At 37.9% G+C, this 21,598-nt stretch overlaps 1 protein-coding gene across 12 annotated transcripts in view; it reads right to left on the minus strand.

Moving 5' to 3' along the window:
- DTNB (dystrobrevin beta) overlaps positions 1-21,598 on the minus strand; it is a 386,425-nt gene that overhangs the window by 42,026 nt on the left and 322,801 nt on the right. For all 12 annotated transcript variants that reach the window (XM_037812551.1, XM_037812550.1, XM_037812552.1 and 9 more), the window contains 2 exons: positions 4,343-4,428; positions 3,399-3,512 (listed from right to left, as the gene is read on the minus strand). In XM_037812551.1, the coding sequence (XP_037668479.1) occupies positions 3,399-3,512; positions 4,343-4,428 (200 nt within the window). The remainder of the gene's footprint in view (positions 1-3,398; positions 3,513-4,342; positions 4,429-21,598) is intronic.

The following is a 21,598-nucleotide window of genomic DNA, read 5'->3' on the forward strand; positions in this document are numbered from 1 at the left end:
CTTAGTGTGAAGAAAAGAAGGTAAAATAGCTCATGAATACTTTTAAAATATTGATTATGTGTTGAAATAATAGTATTTTGGATATATTTGGTTAAATAAAATGTATTATTAAAATTACTGGCACCTATATTTTTTCAGTTTCTCAGCATGGTTATTAGAAAATTTTAAATTACATAAGTGGCTCACATTATACTTCTATTGGCGAGTGCTGCCACACATCCCACTACCCTCTTCTCCTTAGCTCCTCCTATTCCATGTCGGGGGCTGCAGTCATTGGTTCGCTTTTCCCTAAACAGATCTCAGCATTTCACGACTCACAGCTATTACCATTTCTCTTCAAAATTTAATCCATTCTTCCAGGTCCATTCTCAACATCATTCTTTCCTCCAGTAGGTATCATGTCCTGCGCTCCGTGCTCCTCGGTGGTACTTACTTCACCTCACACGCTGTCATTCCTACCATGATGTGAAATCCTTGAGGTTCAGGGGATGAGCTTCACTCATCTTTGCATGTAGTGAAGGATGAGAAAACCATAGTTCTGGTATGGGCTCAATTAACATCTACTGAACTCAATGAAATTATTATTTGAAAACTTCTGAGGATTTCCTATGATCTATCACTCACGTCTCTCTAGAATCTGGTCTCAATGACCTAACTAATGTTATCTCCTATCACTGGTACTCTAAAGATTAATTCAATGAATGACTGAAAACAAATTCTTAGCTTGAAGTCTCTTTCTCCTCTCTGAAATGTGCCATACTTACTTGGGGGATCTTGCTGGCTCCCCAGCCCCATTTCCAATTGCAAATGCTTTGTCCCACATCCCATCCAAATCATACTTGTCTTTCATGGTCTTGCTGAAATCCCAAGACCTCCCTGGGTCTAACGGCTCCCAGCCTATCTATATCTTTCCCCTCTAAGATACGTTATAACATATACCTATGTAATATGGGGTTCTTTGTCTTCTAGTGTTTCATATTCCCTGTATGTCCAGCTGCAGTATAATCAATGAGGAGAATCCAACCTACTCAACACCTTTACCAGAGTCCCTCCTTCCCTGAACTCCTGAGCCTGGACATGGCACTTTCTCTGTGCTGGGTATGACCAAAAAACTATATGACAAGGTGGAAATGAAAGAACTACAGCTATATTCAACAACATGGAAGTTCCTAAAAAGTAACACTGGGTGGGTGGGTAGGGGGAATTTTCAGGAGACTACATATAAAATAATAACCTTTCTATAAAGCTCAGAAAACAAGAAGCTAGTTACACTTTATTATATAGGAATGCATATGTATGTGATGATGCTGTTGAAAAGGAAAGGGAATGATAACCAAAATTATGGACAGAGGTTCACTCTGTGAGGAGGCTGGAAGTAGGAAAATGGGATCAGGGAAGGGCACTCATATAGTGACATGATTTAAGCAATGCATGAGTTCTCAAGTTGAGTGTGGGTTCATGACTGTTCATTTTACTATTGTGCTTCATATCTTACATATTTGTAACATATTTTATAACACACCATTAAAATAATAATATAGGGGAAAAGGCTATCTGAGTGGACAGGATTCATAACCATTCACCCTACAGATAGGTCTCTCCATCTTATTTTATTACACTAGCTGGATGTTAGCTGTTCCTGGGCCCATATATATTGATCAAAACCAGAGAGTTCAGATACTATAAATGAATCCTGTCCTTTATGTCCTTTTCAATGAACAAAATTCTTAATTTTAATGTAGTTGAATTTGCCAATTTATTCTTTTATGGTTAGCAATTCTGAGAAATCCTAAAGAAGTTTGCCTACATTTTCTTCAAGAAATTTCAAAGTTTTGTGTTTCACGTTTAATTCATCTGGTGGTGGTTTATGTATATAGCATGAGGTAGAGAGCCAATATATATTTTTCCACATGCATAATCAATTATTCTAGCACATAGTCCCCCCTTTCGTCAGTGATATAGGAGTTGTTTCTGGTTCCTGATTTCTCAGGCTTCAGACGCTCTCTGGACTAAGATTAAATTCCTCCTTCTTGCTGCCTTATGAGACATCCCAGGACCCAGCCCTTTGCCTACCAAATCCGTGTTATTTTTCAGATCCCTTTGGCTTAACTAAGCACTTTTGGCAATTTCAATTCTAGCAACACTTAGACTCAAGTATGACAGTTTTTTGCTCTTCTAGATATAAAAAGTCACTTGTGCCTGAGCGAGGTGGGGAAAGAAAACAGGTGTAGATTATGACAGCCTAGAATTATATTCTGCAGCATTTGTTTTCCCATCCTTCCTGGCCAACCTGTACTAATAATATCATATATGTGACAGTGAACCACAGAGGAACCAAAATCTTAGTCCTACTAAATTTAAAACTTAAAATGAATTTTCAGGAGACTGGGAATCTCTATTCCTCTAACAATTTTCATCTGCAAAGTTTAAATTCTTTATGACTTATTTATTGATGATATAAATCCAAACAAAAGGACACCTATGGAAGAACAATAATCTCCATTCACTAGGAAAAGAAACCAGGGTTGAGAAGCTAACTGGCATAAGCCAAAGGAAAAGCTAAAAAAAAAAGAGTATTCAGCTATGCCGAATCTCAGATGACACCATATTAAAAATCAACTGTAGAAATGAAATGCTACAATTTAAACAAAAAGAACTCACTATCCAGAAATCTAGAGGTCTGGTGAGAAAGGGTGTCAAGCCGTTATACTTAGTTTCCATAATGTCTTTCCTTACAGAAGAATACACTCACATCTCTCTAAGACGGTAAGGAAATAAGACTCGAATAACTTTGACCAGCTCTTCTGTTAAGGCTTTCCCACTCCCTCCAAATCAGCAGTAGATGGGAGCTGAGCTGCTCTCTACCCCAATTCTGACCCTCCTCCCTTAGTTTCTCCATCCTTGAGACAGTTTATACCTATGTTGAAGTGGGAAGGTACCATACCCCTGGTGCCAGGGATTCTCTCTTGGTTTCATGTCTCATAGACATGAAAGGTGCACATGAAGCAACCTTCCTTCAACAGAGTCCTGCTCTGACTGCGAAGTGCCAGGGGTGGAATATATTCATCGGCAAGAGGGCATTATTCCTGCCAAGAGTCTCTAAAGTCAGAATAAGTAGCAAGGTAAGGTTGGCTGTAATACAATGGTCTTATTAAGGCTGCGTGGCTTGACCTGGAGCCGTGGGACTGGCACTTCTCCGGTTCTGTTCTGATGGCTGAAGTTCGCAGAGCCGTTATCATGGAACCCAAACATCGGAGGCAAGAACAGAATGAGTGGGACCTCGTGGCTGTTTCATCTAACAGGACTGGTTATTCTAATCATTAGTTTGGTTTCCTGAGATATAAATCCCAGCTGGACTAGATTACGGTTTGGAGACAGGGGTGCAGTGCCCCGCTCACCTCAGCAGCCGCAGCTCCGCCAACAGCGTGGGATTCTGCTGCGCCTTCTCGGGGGTGTGCTGGGAAGCCTGCTCATGCTCCAGGCGCAGCCGCTGGATCTCCTGCAGGATCTCTCTGGAGGATGGAAGGAGGAAAGGGGTCTTGACAGTGCTTCACAGCTTGCTATTCTTCCAGCTACAAGTTAATACTTTAGGAGCTTCAACTCGACCAATCTCGTTATGATTGCTTCCAAATGATCGAACTGTGAAACGGACACCTGAAGGCTGCTGCACTTGACCTTGCCTCAACGAAATAACCTTTTGCAGTAGAAAAAAGTTACAGAAACATTATTCTTAGGGACTTGAAAAATCTCCATGTAAGGAAAATGACAATTAGGACACTTTATACTACCTGGAAAGAAGGAAAGGGAATTCCCCCTACCTCCAGATGCAGGTTGTGCTAACTTCCTTGCGTCTTCCTCTACTCCCTTCCTCCCCTGACCCCCCGACTGATGGCAGCCGTTTCCTCTACCTGTGCCTGTGCAATTAGGTCCACTCTATGTCCTGGTTTCTACTTTCAGCACGTAAGGGTGTGTTGTCTGGTCTGGCTTTTTTTTTCAATGACAGACCAGGCAGTCACATGCAGCCTGATGGGCCAGGACAAGATTAGATAGAGAAAAAGGTTTCTGGGATGTATAGTGGAGGAAGGATCATGAGAGGGTAACACACTGGGGGGTGGGAGAGGGCAGTGGGAAAAAGTGAGCAGGGTTTTGGACTACTGGAATAAACAGCATGCAGATATATACAATTTAGTGTCCAGGGCATTTATTGGACGTGGGCTGGTTCATGTTCACTGAAGTGGGGTCTTGGCAGTCAATAGCTATCTAGCCTGTAAGGAAAACAAGAATCAGATACTCCTGTGATAATTACGGACTTTAGAAACTGGCTTAACCTCTGCATTCTTACCTGTTTTTATTTTCCAGTTCTGCAATAAGCTGTCTTTGTTGTTTGTTGGCATCAAAGTTAAAGCTCAAGTCAGTAGGAGGACGGGTCTAAAGAAGGGAGAAAGAAATTTTTTTTTCCTGTCTGATGTAAATGTATTCAGAGGCCTAGACTGTTTATTAAAAAAAAAATTCCCCTTTTAATTACCTTCATGTGTACAATTCAGTGACACTAATTACATTCACAGTATTGTGCTACTATCATCAACATCATTACCAAAACATTTTCATCATCCCAAACAGAAATTGCACTCATTAAGTAATAACTTTCTATTCTTCCCTCTGCCCTAGCCCCTGGTAACTTCCAATCTACTCTCTGTCCCTGTGTATTTGCTTATTCTCGGTATTTCATATAAATGGAATCATACAGTATTTGTCCTTTTGTGTCTGGCTCATTTCACTTAGCATAATGTTTCCAAGGCTCATTCATGTCATAGCATATATTATAATTTTATGGCTGAATAATATTCCACTGTATGTATGAAATGCATTTTGTTTACGCAGTCGTCAGCTGATGGACATTCGGGTTCTTTCTGCTTTCTATTATGAATAATGCTTCTATCAACATTCATGTACCATTTTTTGTGTGGTTATATGGTTTCATTTTTTTTGAGTATATACCTAGGAGTGGAATTGTCTTTTGATAATTTTTGACGAACTGCCAACTGTTTTTCAAAGCAGCTGCACCATTTTACCTTCTCACCAGCAATGTCTGAGGGTTCCTATTTCTCCACATCCTTACCAACACTTATTATCTGTTTTTTTGATCATATCCATCCAAGTGGGTGTGAAGTGGTATCTCCTGATTTTAATTTGCATTTCTCTAATGACTAATGATGTTGAGCATGTTTTCATGAACTTACTGGCCATTTGTATAACTTTGGAGAAATCTTGATGCTTTTTATTTACATTTTTACTGATTTTTTTTGACTCTTGTTACCTCCTCTAAGAATTTATGTTAGCCAATCCACACAAAATAGGAAAAGGGATGGCTAGGTGATGTTTCGTTTTTTTTCTTTGATTAACCAGGACAGGGGCTCTCGCTGAAGGCTCTACAATGTCTGTGCTTTATTCTGCACATTCTTGATTCTGCCCAAAATACGATCTGCAATGAAGCAATTGTTTCCTGTCTAGAGCTTGAAGATTCAATAAGCTATTCTTTTCATGTGGAATTTCCTAAATAAACAGAAGCAAAAACAGCTATAGCAAATCTGGGTGGGAGGCTTTTTATCAAATTACTGAAGAGTTTTCTTTTTTATAGGCGGAAAAAAAAGATGTTTCTTTCTCCAGAAAAGAGTGGACCAGCAGGCAGCTGAGTAAACTTCCTATACTGTATTCAGCATCTTGTGAGAGCCTGAGTTGAGCCTCAGAAAAAATGGTTTGCTTGAGGCTGAACCAGCCTATGAATAATAGGATTCCAATTCCCGAAAACAGGAGTTAAAGCAATGGCTCCTTACAGAGTGAGACAAGGGAAACTTTGTGGAGGAGGAAGTGAGCTGTGAAAGGAATTTGTTTCACGATGACCAACCAACTAACCAACCAACCAACCAAAACCCTGTGGCATTTCACTGGGAATTTTTAAAGAACCTTTTTGGTTTTGAGTGTCTGTTAATACAGGAATCAAAAGTCATTATCAGCGGAGATGACTCAACAGGCAAGAGCCTTTGGCGCAAGGAAGCGACAGTTCCACCCAAGGCAACCTGAGCGCCATGCTCTGCCACCTGGATGCAGCTAATTTTCTTATGATGGCTTATTTTACTCAATCAAAGGTGCAACTTTGCCTAGTGTAATTAGATAACAGAGAGTTAAGCTTTTGTTTATTTGTTACCTTAAATACCACAGAGCTGCTTACAAAGAAAGCCAGTTCTCCCTTCCTAAAATCCCTCCAGGACAACAAGGGACAAAGACAAAAAGAGAATTATTAGTTCATAAAAACATAGATTACTTTGGCCAGGAGTGAACTAACAATGATTTCTTTCAACAATTAAGTTTATAGATAGTTCATTCATTCATTTACTCAACAAATATTTTCCGAGCCCCTGTGTCCCAGGTACTGTTCTAGGAGGGATGCATCAGTAAGACCCATCTTCCGTCCTCCTGTAGCTTACAGTACATTGAGAGAAAGATAAAAACCAAATAAATATAACAGCAGTGGTGAGAAATCCTTTGAAGAAATACAGGGAAAGGATATAAGAGAGAGCTGAGACAGAGGCGTCTGTAAATGAGGTGTCTATGGAAGGGCAGATTCAATGAAGTGAGGAAGCAAATTGGCCACGAAGGTCTGAGGCAAAAGCAGGGTGATGGGCAGAAGCACAGGCCCCGTGGCGGCTCTGGCCCCAGCTGGGCTGGTTCAGGTCCACACTTCTGGGTGGCACGAGCTAAGGGGAGGGTGGTCCAGGGCCCTTCCAGCTGCGAAGACGAGTTTCCATCTCACTCTGAATGAGGTAGGAAGCCACTGGAGGACTTTGAACAGGGGAGTGTGGAATCTGTGCGTGCTGAAATACAGACAAAACTGTGGCATCGTAGACCATTCCCTACACATTTAAGACAAACCAATTTACTTAATACCAAATATCAAAAACAGTGGCGTTGAGTATGTAAAAAAAAATTGGTTATTTATATCTGACAATAAATACGGAAAGTGATCTTGGAGGAGGAGTCAAAAGAGACCACCTTCAGAGATGAAGTCACATAACCTTGTATTTCAATCTCAGGTCTAGCGGGGGTGATTTAACCTTCAGTTTCCTTATTTATAAAATCACAACAGAAATCATCCTGATCTTGCAGAATTACTGTGAGGGCCACAGGTGATGTTTCCACAACATCCAGTGCAGGGTTACTGACACAGACGGTTCTCAAAAACGGTAGCTATTGTTTCTAATTCCATTACTAGGTCAAAGCAGCCACTAGGCAGCGTAAACTCTGGAGAAAAAAGACCCCTCCAATGCCACAGAAGTGTAAGCTGGGTATGTTTAGGAGATAAAAGGTGAGAGATCACTTAAAAGTTAAATAATCAAGTGTCTAATAATGAACACAACTGTTAAGTTGAGTGGATGGATACCTCAAGGTTAGAGCAACAAAAGAAAAAATCAGGGACCAAAGAACCAAACTGTAAGAGTGAAAGTGTTAACATTCGAGAAAGAGGCTCTCAAGAGTGGGAACCAGGTGGTGAGGTCTCTTTAATCCTTGGAAGGAAAAGGTGCCTCAAACTTCCTCTGTTACACGAGACGTTCTCTTAGGTTAAAATAGCCTCACAGAGCTCATCACTTGTAATGGAATGGGGACACATCTGGAAAATACAGGAAGGAAAAAAGGCCCTTCTGTGTAAAACAGGGCAAATGTTATAACACCCAGGAAAGCCAACAGTGAGCAAACTAATCTGATAATATGCATTTCTGGAGCCTCCTAAAAAGAGACCAGAGGCCTCCCACCTGTGTGAACCTGGTAGGAGGAAGCCACCAAGTGTGTCTGATGGTCAGGGAGGCTGTCTTTGTAGTCAGGACCAGTTTATCATCATCTTAACCTCAGAGTCTAACTGGAGGGCTGTAGATTATTAACCTTGCTCCTCTCTCTCCAATATCCAACAATGTTGTTTAGAGCAGTAGTTCCCTAGCTAGCTGCACATCAGAAGACCTGGCAGGTTTTTTTTTCCTTAAAACAACAACAACAACAACAAAACCCAAACAGTTCACACATGATTACAATATGTAGCCAAGTTTGACAATTACTATTTTAGGGGGTTTCTGAGTTGTTAAATGTGTGCAAAACATCACATGGATTCTGTTAATCTTTAGTTCTAAGAAGCCCTGTAGGTACTTCTGGAAGGGTGCATGTCTGGAGCAGGTTGACGAGATGATGGTAAAGGCTGGGAACTGGCCAAACAAAAAAAATTTTCTCAAAAAGGTTTAAATGTTTGTTAGTACAACAGCAGGTGATGACTTCTCCTTCCTTTCATTTTTCTTCTGACTTTTCCATAGTGAGTTTTTAATTTTTTCATAAAAAACTTCACTTAAAAACAAACAAAACATCTGATTATATCCAGGGCTGGTGATGTTTGTGGTGAAACTTAAATAAATTATTATTCTTACTACTGTTTACCACACATTCTAGTTATATCGTGGTTAAAAAACAAAACTGAAAAAAGAAAAAGGAACTCAGGTACTTCAGGAAAACAAATTAGCTCTCCTGGGTAATGATGGCTCATCTAGGAACCTAAAACGTTTTCATTCAAGAATCAGCCTGAAGAGGCTGCAATGGCCATGCTTGCCATCTAGGGAAAATGTATGGCCCTGATTCTGACAGACGCTACAGGGTGCAAAACTGGCTGCTAAAATGATTTAATGGTCTTTCTTTACGGAAGAAAAAAATCAACACAAAGCCTCTCTGGTAGGCTATAAATAAATTCTTTTGCGCACCTCACTTACTGTACTGTAAATGATAAGAGGGTTTCATGAGGTCTTCTGTTGAACAGAAATGTGGTCGACAAGTCCTTCTTGAGAGGTCCAATATTTATACGAGAACTACACTTTGGAAAATGCACAGAAGATGAAAGGGACCATATCAGTGTTCAATTTTAAGACCATTCTAACAATGATCATTTTCACAAGAACTAGAGAATCAGCATCAGAAACTATCAGGTTTAAATAAACTTATCTTGTTTGCAGTAAAGGAGAACAGGGTCAATTTATAAAATTTAAAAAGTACTATATAAAGTCAACAAGACCATATAATGACATTAAATAAATTTAATTTAAAAAAATTGAACCATAATCCCATCCATCTAAACTATTTTATTTGTGACTTATTGAGGACACATGTAAGGTTTAACAAATTAGTTTTCCTCAGACTTTTTTGAACTATTCTGCTCCATTTCACTAAACTTTAGAGTTGTAATGTTTGAGTCAGATGTGTGACCTGGTATTAGATTCTCAAGAAAAAGATTCTGAAAGTTAAACAAACCCAAAGGGATAAACTACTTCATGTGGGAGGAAAAAAGCAAGAATCCTCATTTGCAGGTTCCATAACTCTATTTCCCTATGAAAAAGTAAACATCGGTTGGTTATATTTTGAACATTAATAGACTATGTGTGTATAATAGGGTCCTGAGTGATCCCACTGGGGCCTATTCTCTCTCCAGCAATGTTCTCTGAGTCCAGCCACACAAGCTGCCTTCTGGGTCCTGAAACCTCCAACCTCAGGGTCTTCATGCAGGCTGAACACCCAAGTGGGGCACACACTCCATTCTCCTTACCCGGGTTATGCTTACATAATCTGTTAGGGTTCTCCCCATTATCTTTTCATTTTAACATTTTTAAGCGGTCAAACTTTGACATTAAGTACATTGACAATACTGTGTAACTTTCACCACTATTTCCACACTATTTTCATCAACCCAAACCCAAACTCACCCCCATTTAGCAATAACACCCCTTATGCCCTTGGGCCACCCCTTGTAATCACTATTCTGCTTTCTGCCTCTAAATTTGCTTCTTCTTAAGTACTTCATGTAAGAGAAATCACACAATATTTGTCCTTTTGTGTCTGGCTTAGTTCACTCAACATGATGTCTTTAAGGGTCATCTATGTTATAACATGTACCAAAACTTCTTTCTATGGCTGAATAATATTCTGTTGTATGGATATACCACATTCTGTTTATCCATTCATCTGCTGATGGACATTTGGGTTACTTCCGCCTTTTGGCTATTGTGAATAATTCTGTGATGAGCACTGATGTATAAATATCTGTTCAAGTCTCTGCTTTCAATTATTTTGCATATACACCTAGGAGTGCAATTGCTGGGTCATATGGTAGTTCAATGCTTATATTTTCTGAGGAACCGCCAAACTGTTTTCTTCAGTGGCTGCACCATTTTACATTGCACAATGCAATGTAACAATGCACAAGTGTTCTTACTGCTCCACATCCTCACCAACACTTGCTATTTTCAGTTTTTTCGATACTAGCCAACCCAGCGAGTATGAAATACTCTCTCACTATAGTTTTAATTTGCATTTCTCTAGTGGCTATCTGAATATCATATTTGGAGAAGCGTCTATTCAAATACTTGGACCATTTTTTAAATTGGGTTGTATTTTTGTTGTTGAGTTGTAGGAATTCTTTATATATCCTGGATATTAAACCCTTATTAGACATGTAGTTCCCAAATATTTTCTTCCATTCTGTAGGTTGTCTTTTCATGTTTTGCTAAAGTTCTTTGGTGCACCAAAGTTTTAAATTTTGATATAGTCCCATTTAACTATTTTTTTCTTTTATTGCTCATGCTTTTAGTATAAAGTATAAAAAAAAATCCACTGCCTATTACAAGGACTTGAAGATGTTTCCCTATGTTTTCCTGTATGAGTTTTACAATATTAGCTCTTATATTTAGGCCTCTGTATATTGTAAGAGGTAGGGGGCCACATTCATTCTTTTGCATGTCAATTTCCAGTTGTCCCAGCACCATTGTTGAACAGACTATTCTTTCTCCCATTGAAAAGGTATTCATTTCCCCCTTGTTGAAAATCAAGTGGCCACTTGTAGATTTAACTCTGGACCCTCAATTGTATTCCATTGGTCGATATGTTTATTCTTATGTCAGTACCACCCTGTATTAATTACTGTAGCTTTGCAGAAAGTTTTGAAATCATGAAGTGTGACTCTTCCAACTTTGTTCTTTTTCAAGACTGTTATGACTATTTGGGGTCCCTTGCAATTCCATATGTATTAGGGAATCAACTTTCCTGTAGAAAAGGCTGCTGGAAATTTGATTGGAACTGCATTGAATTTGTAGTTTGCTTTAGGCAGAATTGACATCTTAACAATATTAAGTCTTCCAGTCTATGAAAATTGTATGTCTTTCCATTTATTTAGGTCTTCTTTAATTTCTTTCAGCGATGTTTTGCAGTTTTTAAGTGTACAAATCTTTTACCTCCTTGGTTAAATTTATTCTGAGTTATATTATTCTTTTAGTTGCTATTGTAAATGGAATTATTCTCTTAATTTCTTCTTCAAATTGTTCATTATAAGTGTATAGAACCCAAGTGATTTTTGTGTGTTTATCTTGTATCCTGCAATTTTGCTGAATTCATTTATTAGGTCTAGTAGCTTTCTTTTGGATTCTTTGGGATTTTCTCTATATAGGATCATGTCATCTGTGAATAGGGATAATTTGACTTCCTTTCCAATTTGGATGCCTTTTATTTCATTTTCTGACTGACTGCTCTGCCTGGAACTTGATTTTCTATTATAATGTTGAATGATAGTGGTTAACAGTGGGCATCCTTGTTTTGTTCCTGATCTTAGGGGGAAATCTTTCTGTTTGTTACCATTAAGTATGATATTTGTTGTGCGTTCTTCAAAAATGCCCTTTATCATGTTGAGGAAGTTCCCTTCTTTTAGTTTTTTTGTGTTTTGTTTTTTTTTTAAATTATAGAAGTTGTAGGTTTACAGAAAAATCATGCATAAAACACAGAGTTCCCATACACCACCCTAATATTAACACCTTTCATTAATGTGGTACATTTCTTAGAATTCACGAAAGAACATTTTTATAAATGTACTGTTAACTATGGTTCGTTATTTACATTAGAGTTCACTGTTTGTATCGTACAGGCATATTTTTTTTTTAAATTTTATTATAGTAACAACTACAAAACCTAAAATTTTCCTCTTTAACCATATTCAAATATATAATTTAGTGCTGTTAATTTTGTTGTGCTACCATCACCACTATCTGTTATCAAGACTTTTTCATCAACCCAAACAGAAACTTTGTACACTTTAAACATTAACTCCCCATTCCCTACCCCCATCCTGTCCCCTCATAATTTATATTCTAGTTTCTGACTCTATAAATTTGCTTATTCTAATTATTTCAGATCACTGACATCACAGAGTATTTGTCCTTTTCTGTCTGGTTTATTTCACTCAAGATGATGTCTTCAAGGTTCATCCATGTTGTCGCATGTATCAGAACTTCATTTTCTTATGGATGAATAATATTCCACTGTAGGTATATACCACATTTTATTTATCCACTTACTGGCTGATGGATACTTGAGTCACTTCCATCTTTTAACAATTGTGAATAATGCTGCTATGGACATTAGTGTGCAATATCTGTTTGAGTCCATGCTTTCAATTCTTTTGGGTATGTATTTGGAAGTGGGATTGCCAGGGCATATGGAAATTCTATACTTAACTTTCTGAGGAATTGCCAAACTGTCTTCTACAGTGGCTACACTGTTTTACATTCTCACCAACAGTGAATGAGTGTTCCTGTTTCTCTACATCCTCTCCAACACTTGTAATTTTCCATTTTTAAACAGTAGCCATTCTAGTGGGTGTGACTTGGTATCTCACTGAAGTTCTGATTTGCATTTCCCTAATACCTAATGAGCATTTTTTCATGTGCTTCTAGGCCATTTGTGTATTTTCTTTGAGGAAATGTCTATTTAAGTCTTTTGTCCAATTTTAAAATGGGTTGTCTTTTTGTTGTTGAGTTGTAGTACTTCTTTATATATTTTGGGTATTAAACCCTTATTGGATATGTGGTTTCCAAATATTTTCTCCTGTTGAATAGGTGCCTTTTTACTTTCATGATAAAGCCCTTTGATGCACAAAAGTTTTTAATTTTTAGAAGGCTCCATTTATCTATTTTTTTTTCTTTTGGTGCTTACGCCTTGGGTACAAAATCTAAGAAATCATTGCCTAACACAAGGTCCTGAAGATGCTTGCCTAGGTTTTCTTCTAGGAGTTTTATATTTCCGGTTCTTATATTTAGGTCTCTGTTGTCCACTTATAGTTCATTTTTGTACATTGTGTGAGGTAGGAGTCCACCTTCATTGTTTTGCAAATGGAGATCCAGTTCTCCCAGAACCATCTGTTGAAGAGACTATTCTTTCCAATTGAGTGGACGTGGCACCCCTGTCAAAAATCAGTTAGCCCTAAATGTAAGGATTGATTTTGGAACTCTTGATTTGATTTCCATTGGTCTATATGTATGTTCTTGTGCCAGTATCAAGCTGTTTTGATTATTGTGGCTTTGTAATAAGTTTTACCACTGGGAAGTGTGAGTCCTCCAACTTTGTTCTTCTTTTTCAAAATGGCTTTGGCTATTCGGGGCCCTTTACCCTTCCATATAAATTTGATGATTGGCTTTTCCATTTCTGCAAGGAAGGCTGCTGGAATTTTAACTGGGATTGCATTAAATCTGAAAATTGCTATTGGTAGAATTGGCATCTTAATAATATTTAATAATATTTAGTCTTCCAATCTGTGACCATGGAATGTCCTTCCACTATTTGGGTTTAGTTTGTTCTTCTTGTTCTAGTTTCTTCAGGTGTGAATTTAGGTTATTGATTTGTGATCTTTCTTCTTTTTTTAATGTAGGCACTTAGATAAATTTCCCCTGACCATTGGCTTTGCTGCTTCCCATACATTTTGGTATGCTGTATTTTTCTTTTAGCAATGTTTTGTAGTTTTCTGGGCACAATTCCTTTATATACATGGCTAGATTTATTTCTAGATATTTGATTCTTTTAGCTGCTATTGTAAATGGAATTTTTTCTTATTTTTTTTCTTTTGATTTTTCATTACTACTGTATAGAAACACTAATGATTTTTAGGGTGTTGATCTTGTACCTGCCACTTTGATTATCTGATTAATTCCAGTAGCTTTTTTGGGGGGTTTTCAGGATTTTCTGTACATAGGATCATGTCATCTGCAAGTAGAGAAAGTTTCACTTCTTCCTTTCCAATTTGGATGCCTCTTATTTCTTTTTCTTGCCTAATTGTTCTAGCTGAAATTTCCAGTACAATGTTGAATAACACTGGTGATAGCGGCATCCTTGTTTTGTTCCTAATCTTAGAGGGAAAGCTTTCAGCCTTTTGCCATTGAGCAGGGTTTGTTGTGAGTTTTTCATATATACCCCTTACCATGTTAAGGAAGTTTCTTCTATTCCTAGTTTTCTGAGTGCCTTTATCAAGAAGGGGTTGCTGGATTACCAAGTGCCTTTTCTGTATCAATTGAGATGATCATGTGGTTTTTTTTCCCCTTCATTTTATTATTGTGGTATGTTACATTGATTGATATTCTTATGTTGAACCATCCTTGCATTTCTAGAATAAATTCCATTTGATCATCGTGTATGATCCTTTCAATATGCTGTTGGATTTGGTTTGCCACTATTTTGTTGCGGATTTTTACATCCATATTCATAAGAGACATAGGTCTGAAATTTCTTTTCTTGTGCTGTCTTTATCAGGGTTTGGTATCAGGTAATGCTGGCCTTCTAGAATGAGTTAGGAAGTAATCTCTCTAGTTTTTGGAAGAGTTTGAGAAACATTGATGGCATATTGTCTTTAAATGTTTTGTAGAATTCAGCGGTGAAACCATCTGGTCCTGGACTTTTCTTTGTTGGGAGTTTTTCATTACTGATTCAATGTATTTACTTCTTATAGGTCTGCTGAAATTTTCTATTTCTTCTTGTCAGATTAGGTAATTTATGTGCTTCTATAAATTTGTCTATTTCTTCTTGGTTTTTCAATATGTTGGCATATCCTTTTTATTTCTGTAAGGTTGATAGTAACATACCCACTCTCATTTCTGATTTTAGTTATTTGTGTCCCCACCCCCACCCTCTTGTCAATCTGGCTAAAGGTTTGTCAATTTTATTGCTCTTTCAAAAAAAAAAAAAAATTCTCTGCTCTAGTCTTTACCATTTCCTTCCTTCTACTAACTTTGGGTTTAGTTTGTTCTTCTTGTTCCAGTTTCTTCAGGTGTGAATTTAGGTTATTGATTTGTGATCTTTCTTCTTTTTTAATGTAGGCACTTAGATAAATTTCCCCTGACCATTGGCTTTGCTGCTTCCCATACGTTTTGGTATGTTTTATTTTTTTTTAATTCATCCCAAGATATTTCCTAATCCCTTGTGATTTCTTCTTTGACCCATTGGTTGTTCAACAGTGTGTTGTTTAATTTCCATGTATTTGTAGACTTTACAGTTTTCCTTCTGTTATTGAGTTCTAGCTTTATTTCATTGTGGTCCAAGAATATACTTCATATGGTTTCAGAATTTAAAAAATGTGTTAAGATTTGATTTGTGGCCTAAAATATGGTCTATCCAAGAAAATGTTCCAAGAGTACTTGAGAAGAATGTGTATTCTGCTGTTGTTGGGTAGAGTATTCTATATATGTCCAATGGGTCTAATTGGTTAATAGTGCTGTTCAAGTTTCTATGTCCTTACTTCTTTTCTGCTTATTCCATCAATTATTGATTTGCTGAAGTCTCCAACTGTTATTGTAGAACTATTTATTCCTCCCTTCAATCCTGTCAATTTTTGCTTCATATATTTTGGGGCTCTGTTGAGAGGTGTATATATGTTTACAATCATTATACCTCCTTGCTGAATTGAACCTTTTTATCAATATACAATATCCTTCTTTATCTCCTGCAATCTTTTTAAACTGCTTTGCCTGAGAATAATATAACCGCTCCAGCTCTCTTCTGATTACTGTTTGCATGCTTTTTCCATCCTCTTAGTTTTAACCTCTTTGTATCTCTGTGCCTAAAGTGAGTCTCCTGTAGACAGCATATAAATGGATCACACTTTTTCATCCCGTTTGCCAATCTCTGCCTTTTATAAGGTAATAATAATTCAGAAGAAAGAATTTACTTCTGCCATTTCACTATTTGTTTTCTGTATGTCTTATGTTTTTTGTTCCTCAATTACTACATTACTGCCTTTTTTTTGTATTTAGTTGCTTTTTTTGTAGTGTACCATTTTGATTCCCTTCTTTCCTTTACTCTATACATTGTAGTTATTTTTTTAGTGGTTACCTTTTTATATACAATGAACATCTAAAAATTAACAGCAACCTAATTCAACTAGTACTAACCTAGTTTCAGTAGTACACAAATTCTCCATTCCCATATATCTCCATCTTTCTCCCGTTGTATTAGTTAGGGTTCTCTAGGGAAACAGAATCAACAAGAGATATCTAAATAAAAGATTTTATAAAAGCATCTCACACAACTGTGGGGATGCATGAGTCCAGATTCTGTAGGGCAGGCAGCAAACTGGCAACTCCAATGAAGGTGTTCGATGAACTCCTCAGCAACGATCTGGCAACTCCGATGAACTCCTCAGGAAACGCTTTGCTGGCTAGCCAAAGAAGAAGTGAAAGTCCTCCATCTGTCTTGCTTAAAAGTCTTCAACTGATTGGATTATATACAGCTGATTGCATTCTTTCATTGTGGAAGACACGCCCTTCATTGACGTAATCAGTCATAGCTGCAGCCAACTGACTGATGACTTAACAAACCAGCCTTCTGGTTTATTAACCAGCCAGAAATGTCCTTGCAGTAATGGTAAGGCCAGTGCAGATTTGGGTATTTCTTGGCCATTATGTTTTCAAATACGTTTCCTGCCCCTTTTTATCTCTCCTGTCCTCTGGGCCTCCAATGATGTGCATGTTGGTATGCTTAATGGTGTCCTGCATGTCCCTCAGGCTGTGTTCATTTTTCTTCATTATTTTTTCTTTTGGCTCCTCACACTGGATAATTTCTATTTTCTTACCTTCAAGTTCACTGATGCTTTCTGTCGCCTGTCCAAACCTGCTGCTGAATCCATGTAATGAGTTTTACATTTCAATTACTATATTTTGCAGCTCCAAAATTTTGATTTGGTTCCCTTATATAATTTCAATTTCTTCATTTTGTTCTGACGGCATTTTCCTTATTTCCTCTAGTTCTTTGTATATGGATTTCTTTAGCTTATTGAACATACTTAAGATGGACTATTTATAGTTTTTGACTAATAGTTCCAATGCATGAGCTTCCTCAGGGATGGTTTCTGACAAATTATTTTTTTTCTGTGAACAGGCCATACTTTCCTGTTTTGTGTGTTTTGTAATTTTTTGTTGAGAACTGGACATTCTGAGTTTTATATTCTTGTAACTCTGGAAATATAGTTCTCCCACTCCTCTAAGGTTGCAAGGGTTGATTTTTGTTTTGTTTTGTTGTTGTTAAGGGCTGGGACCATCAATTGTAACTTTTCCAAACTATTTTTGCTCCCAAATGGGCACTGGAAAGGGTCAAGGAAGAAAAAAGTTAGGCACTTCCTCTTTAGCATCCTCTATTGCCTTTCCATGAGTGGAGATGGAACAGTAGCCTTCCTTACAGCTGGCCCAACAGAGATCTGAAGTAGCTGATCAAAAGCAGTGATCAGCGACCTGACTCTTGGAATCTGGAGGACTAGGTCCTTATCACTCACTCTGGCACTGGCCAGCTGAACCAGGAGCCTGGGCTGCAGTCCCTGCTGCTGCCTGCCATGTGGCTGGGGGTTGGCAGATGAAAGCCATTGCACGAGGGTGAAATTCACCAGTATTTAATGCAATTTACCAGCTCTTCCCTGAATGCTTCACAGTGTTCCACTAGACTCCAAAGTTCCAAAATAATTGAGTCAGACTGTTTCTGCCAGTTCAACAGCTGTTTCGGTGGAGGGAGTGATTCCTGGAGCTTCGTACTCTGCCATCTTCCTATGATCCTCTACTATTCTATTGTTGTTTTAGCTTCAGATCACTCCTCCTTTCATCTCACTCTTTGTTTCTAGGTTTAATTTCCTTCTTTCTGAACTACAACCTTTAGCAGTTAAATCTCAGTAGTTAGTCCTAGCTTTACTGCTCACAAACTAGTAACCCTGGGTAGTTTCTTTATTGTTCCGAGGCTTATTTTCTTCATAAGGTTGTTGTGAAGAATAGATGAGCTATTATATGCAAAACACTTAGAATAATGACTGGCACACAGTAAAGATTCAATAAATTATAGCTCTCAGTATTCTTGCAGTACGACTCTTCCTGTGACATTTCCCAATTTTGGTGCTTCTCAGAGAATGAAGTAGTGCAAATGCACCCAACAAAAGTGCAGACAAACCTGGGGTTATAAATTCCCAGGGAAGTCCCCTTCCTTCATCCCTACACTGCTCCAACAGAAGGAGGAGACCATAAGCTCCTTATCTCATCCTTCTCTTATCTTCTTCTGTACCATGCCTTCACCAAGGGGCCTAGCTTAATGGGAAAGCCTCACTTCCAACTCCCCACCTTTCACATGCCCAAGGTCTGGCCTCGTGCACCTCATGACAATTAAAACCCAAGTATAAGCTGGGGTAACAGCAGCAGCAGCAGGAGTAGCAGCTCTTGGACTGCTTTGGTTTTCAATCCCTTTTCAGTTCCCTGGAGACAGAAGTCTCTTCTACTTATTTTCAAATCCCAACTCAAGTAACACTTCCTCAGGATAAGCATTCCTTACTCTCCAGAATAGATCAAGTACCTGCTATCCACTCTCAGAATTCCCATAGTTTTCCTCCATTGCACTTATCATAATTTGTAGTTATGTGTTTAGTAGTGTGATTATTTGTTTAATGTTTGTCTCTCCCAGTAGACTGTTGTTCTATTAGGCAGGCATCATCTGTTTACCACAGCACCCAATCTGTCACAACACAGAAGTAAAACAAATATTTGCCAAACGAATGTGTTTGGGGGAAGCAGAGGAGATGGATATGAACATGTTCATACCCTTCTGAGGAACGTAAAGGATGGAAAAGAGAGAAGGAAAAGAGGAAAATTTTTATTATGAATTATTTCAAAATTGCAAGATACGCATGGCAAATCCCTGGATAACCACTGCTCATTTCAATCAAACACTTACATCGTCACTATTCTTGGTCCCTTTTTCTTTTAAATGAGATATAATTTACAGAGTGAAATGCTCAGATCTTTAGTGTATCTTTCAATTAGTTGTGACAAATATATACACTCATGTAACCCAGTACCCTGTTAAAATGCAGAACATTTCTATCAATTCAGAAAGTTTCCTCATCTCTCTTCAATATTTCCATCCACAGAAACAATCCCATCATAATATTTTTGAGATTCAGCCATAATGATGTTTTAAGTATCAGTAGTTTATTCTTTTTTGTGGTGAGAAAATATTCCACTCTATTGTTCCACTGTATGAATATAACACATTTTGTTTAGCCATTCTTGTGTTATTAAATATCTGAACTGCTGCCAGGTTCTGGCTATCATGTATAGAACTGCTATGATAATTCTTGTACAAAGGTTTTTGAGGATACGTATTTTCATTTCTATTGGATAAATACCTAGAAGTAGAATTTCTGGGCCATAGGATAATTGTATGTTTACCTCTTTAAGAAACTGCCAAACAGTTTTTTGAACTAGCTGTACCATTTTTACATGCCATCAGCAATGTATGAGAATTTTGGTTGCTCCGCATCCTCTCCAATATTTGGTTTGTCATTTTTCTTTTCTATTTTTGTCATTCTAGATGGTGTGTAGTGTTATCTCATTGTGGTTTTAATTGGCACTTTCTTGATGATTGATATCAAGCACTTTTCCCATGCACTTATTGGCCATTTGTATATCTTTATTTGTGAAGTGTCTGTTCAAATCTTTTGCCCAATTTTTTAAAACTGGCTTGTCTTTTTTATCATTGAGGTACAGGAATTTTTTATGTATTCTGTATAAAATCCTTTATCAGACATGTGTTGTATTTTATTCCAGGCTGCGGCTTGCCTATTTATTAATATTTTTCCATGAGCATATTTTATTTTTATAAAGTCCAATTCATCAATTTTTTTTTTTTTAGATTTTTTTTTTAATCATCATTTTATTGAGATATATTCACATACCACGCAGTCATACAAAACAAATTGTACTTTCGATTGTTTACAGTACCATTACATAGTTGTACATTCATCACCTAAATCAATCCCTGACACCTTCATTAGGACACACACGAAAATAACAATAATAATAATTAGAGTGAAAAAGAGCAATTGAAGTAAAAAAGAACACTGGGTACCTTTATCTGTTTGTTTGCTTCCCCTACTTTTCTACACATCCATCCATAAACTAGACAAAGTGGAGTTTGGTCCTTATGGCATTCCCAATCCCACTGTCACCCCTCATAAGCTACATTTTTACACAACTGTCTTCGAGATTCATGGGTTCTGGGTTGTAGTTTAAAAGTTTCAGGTATCCACCACCAGCTACCCCAATTCTTTAGAACCTAAAAAAGGTTGTCTAAAGTGTGCGTAAGAGTGCCCACCAGAGTGATCTCTCGGCTCGTTTTGGAATCTCTCTGCCACTGAAGCTTATTTCATTTCCTTTCACATCCCCCTTTTGGTCAAGAAGATGTTCTCCATCCCACGATGCCGGGTCTACATTCCTCCCCGGGAGTCATATTCCACGTTGCCAGGGAGATTCACTTCCCTGGGTGTCTGATCCCACGTAGGGGGGAGGGCAGTGATTTCACCTTTCAAGTTGGCTTAGCCAGAGAGACAGGGCCACATCTGAGCAACAAAGAGGCATTCAGGAGGAGACTCTTAGGCACAAATACAGGGAGGCCTAGCCTCTCCTTTGCAGCAACCGTCTTCTCAAGGGTAAAACTTATGGTAGAGGGCTCAACCCATCAAACCACCAGTCCCGTATGTCTGTGGTCATGTTAGCAACCATGGAGGTGGGGTAGGCGAATACCCCTGCATTCTCCACAGGCTCCTCAAGGGGGCACTACATATTTTTTTTTTTTTTTTTCCTTGTTTGTCTTTTTTCTTTTTTTTTTTTTTAACTTTCCCTTCTTTTTTAAATCAACTGTATGAAAAAAAAAGTTAAAAAGAAAACAAACATACAATAAAAGAACATTTCAAAGAGACCATAACAAGGGAGTAAGAAAAAGACAACTAACCTAAGATAACTACTTAACTTCCAACATGTTCCTACTTTACCCCAAGAAAGTTACATAATATAGCAACATTTCAGTGAACTTGTTCCTACTACATCCATCAGAAATTAACAGACCATAGTCATTTCTGGGCATCCCCAGAACGTTAAATAGCTTATCTGTTCTTGGATTATTGTTCCCCCCTTCCTTAATTGCTCTCTACTGCTAGTTCCCCTACATTATACATTATAAACCATTTGTTTTACATTTTTCAAAGTTCACATTAGTGGTAGCATATAATATTTCTCTTTTTGTGCCTGGCTTATTTCGCTAAGCATTATGTCTTCAAGGTTCATCCATGTTGTCATATGTTTCACCAGATCGTTCCTTCTTACTGCCGCGTAGTATTCCATCGTGTGTATATACCACATTTTATTTATCCACTCATCTGTTGAAGGACATTTGGGTTGTTTCC

The sequence above is a fragment of the Choloepus didactylus genome, chromosome 20, assembly GCF_015220235.1.
Source record: "Choloepus didactylus isolate mChoDid1 chromosome 20, mChoDid1.pri, whole genome shotgun sequence".
Classification (NCBI taxonomy): domain Eukaryota; kingdom Metazoa; phylum Chordata; class Mammalia; order Pilosa; family Megalonychidae; genus Choloepus; species Choloepus didactylus.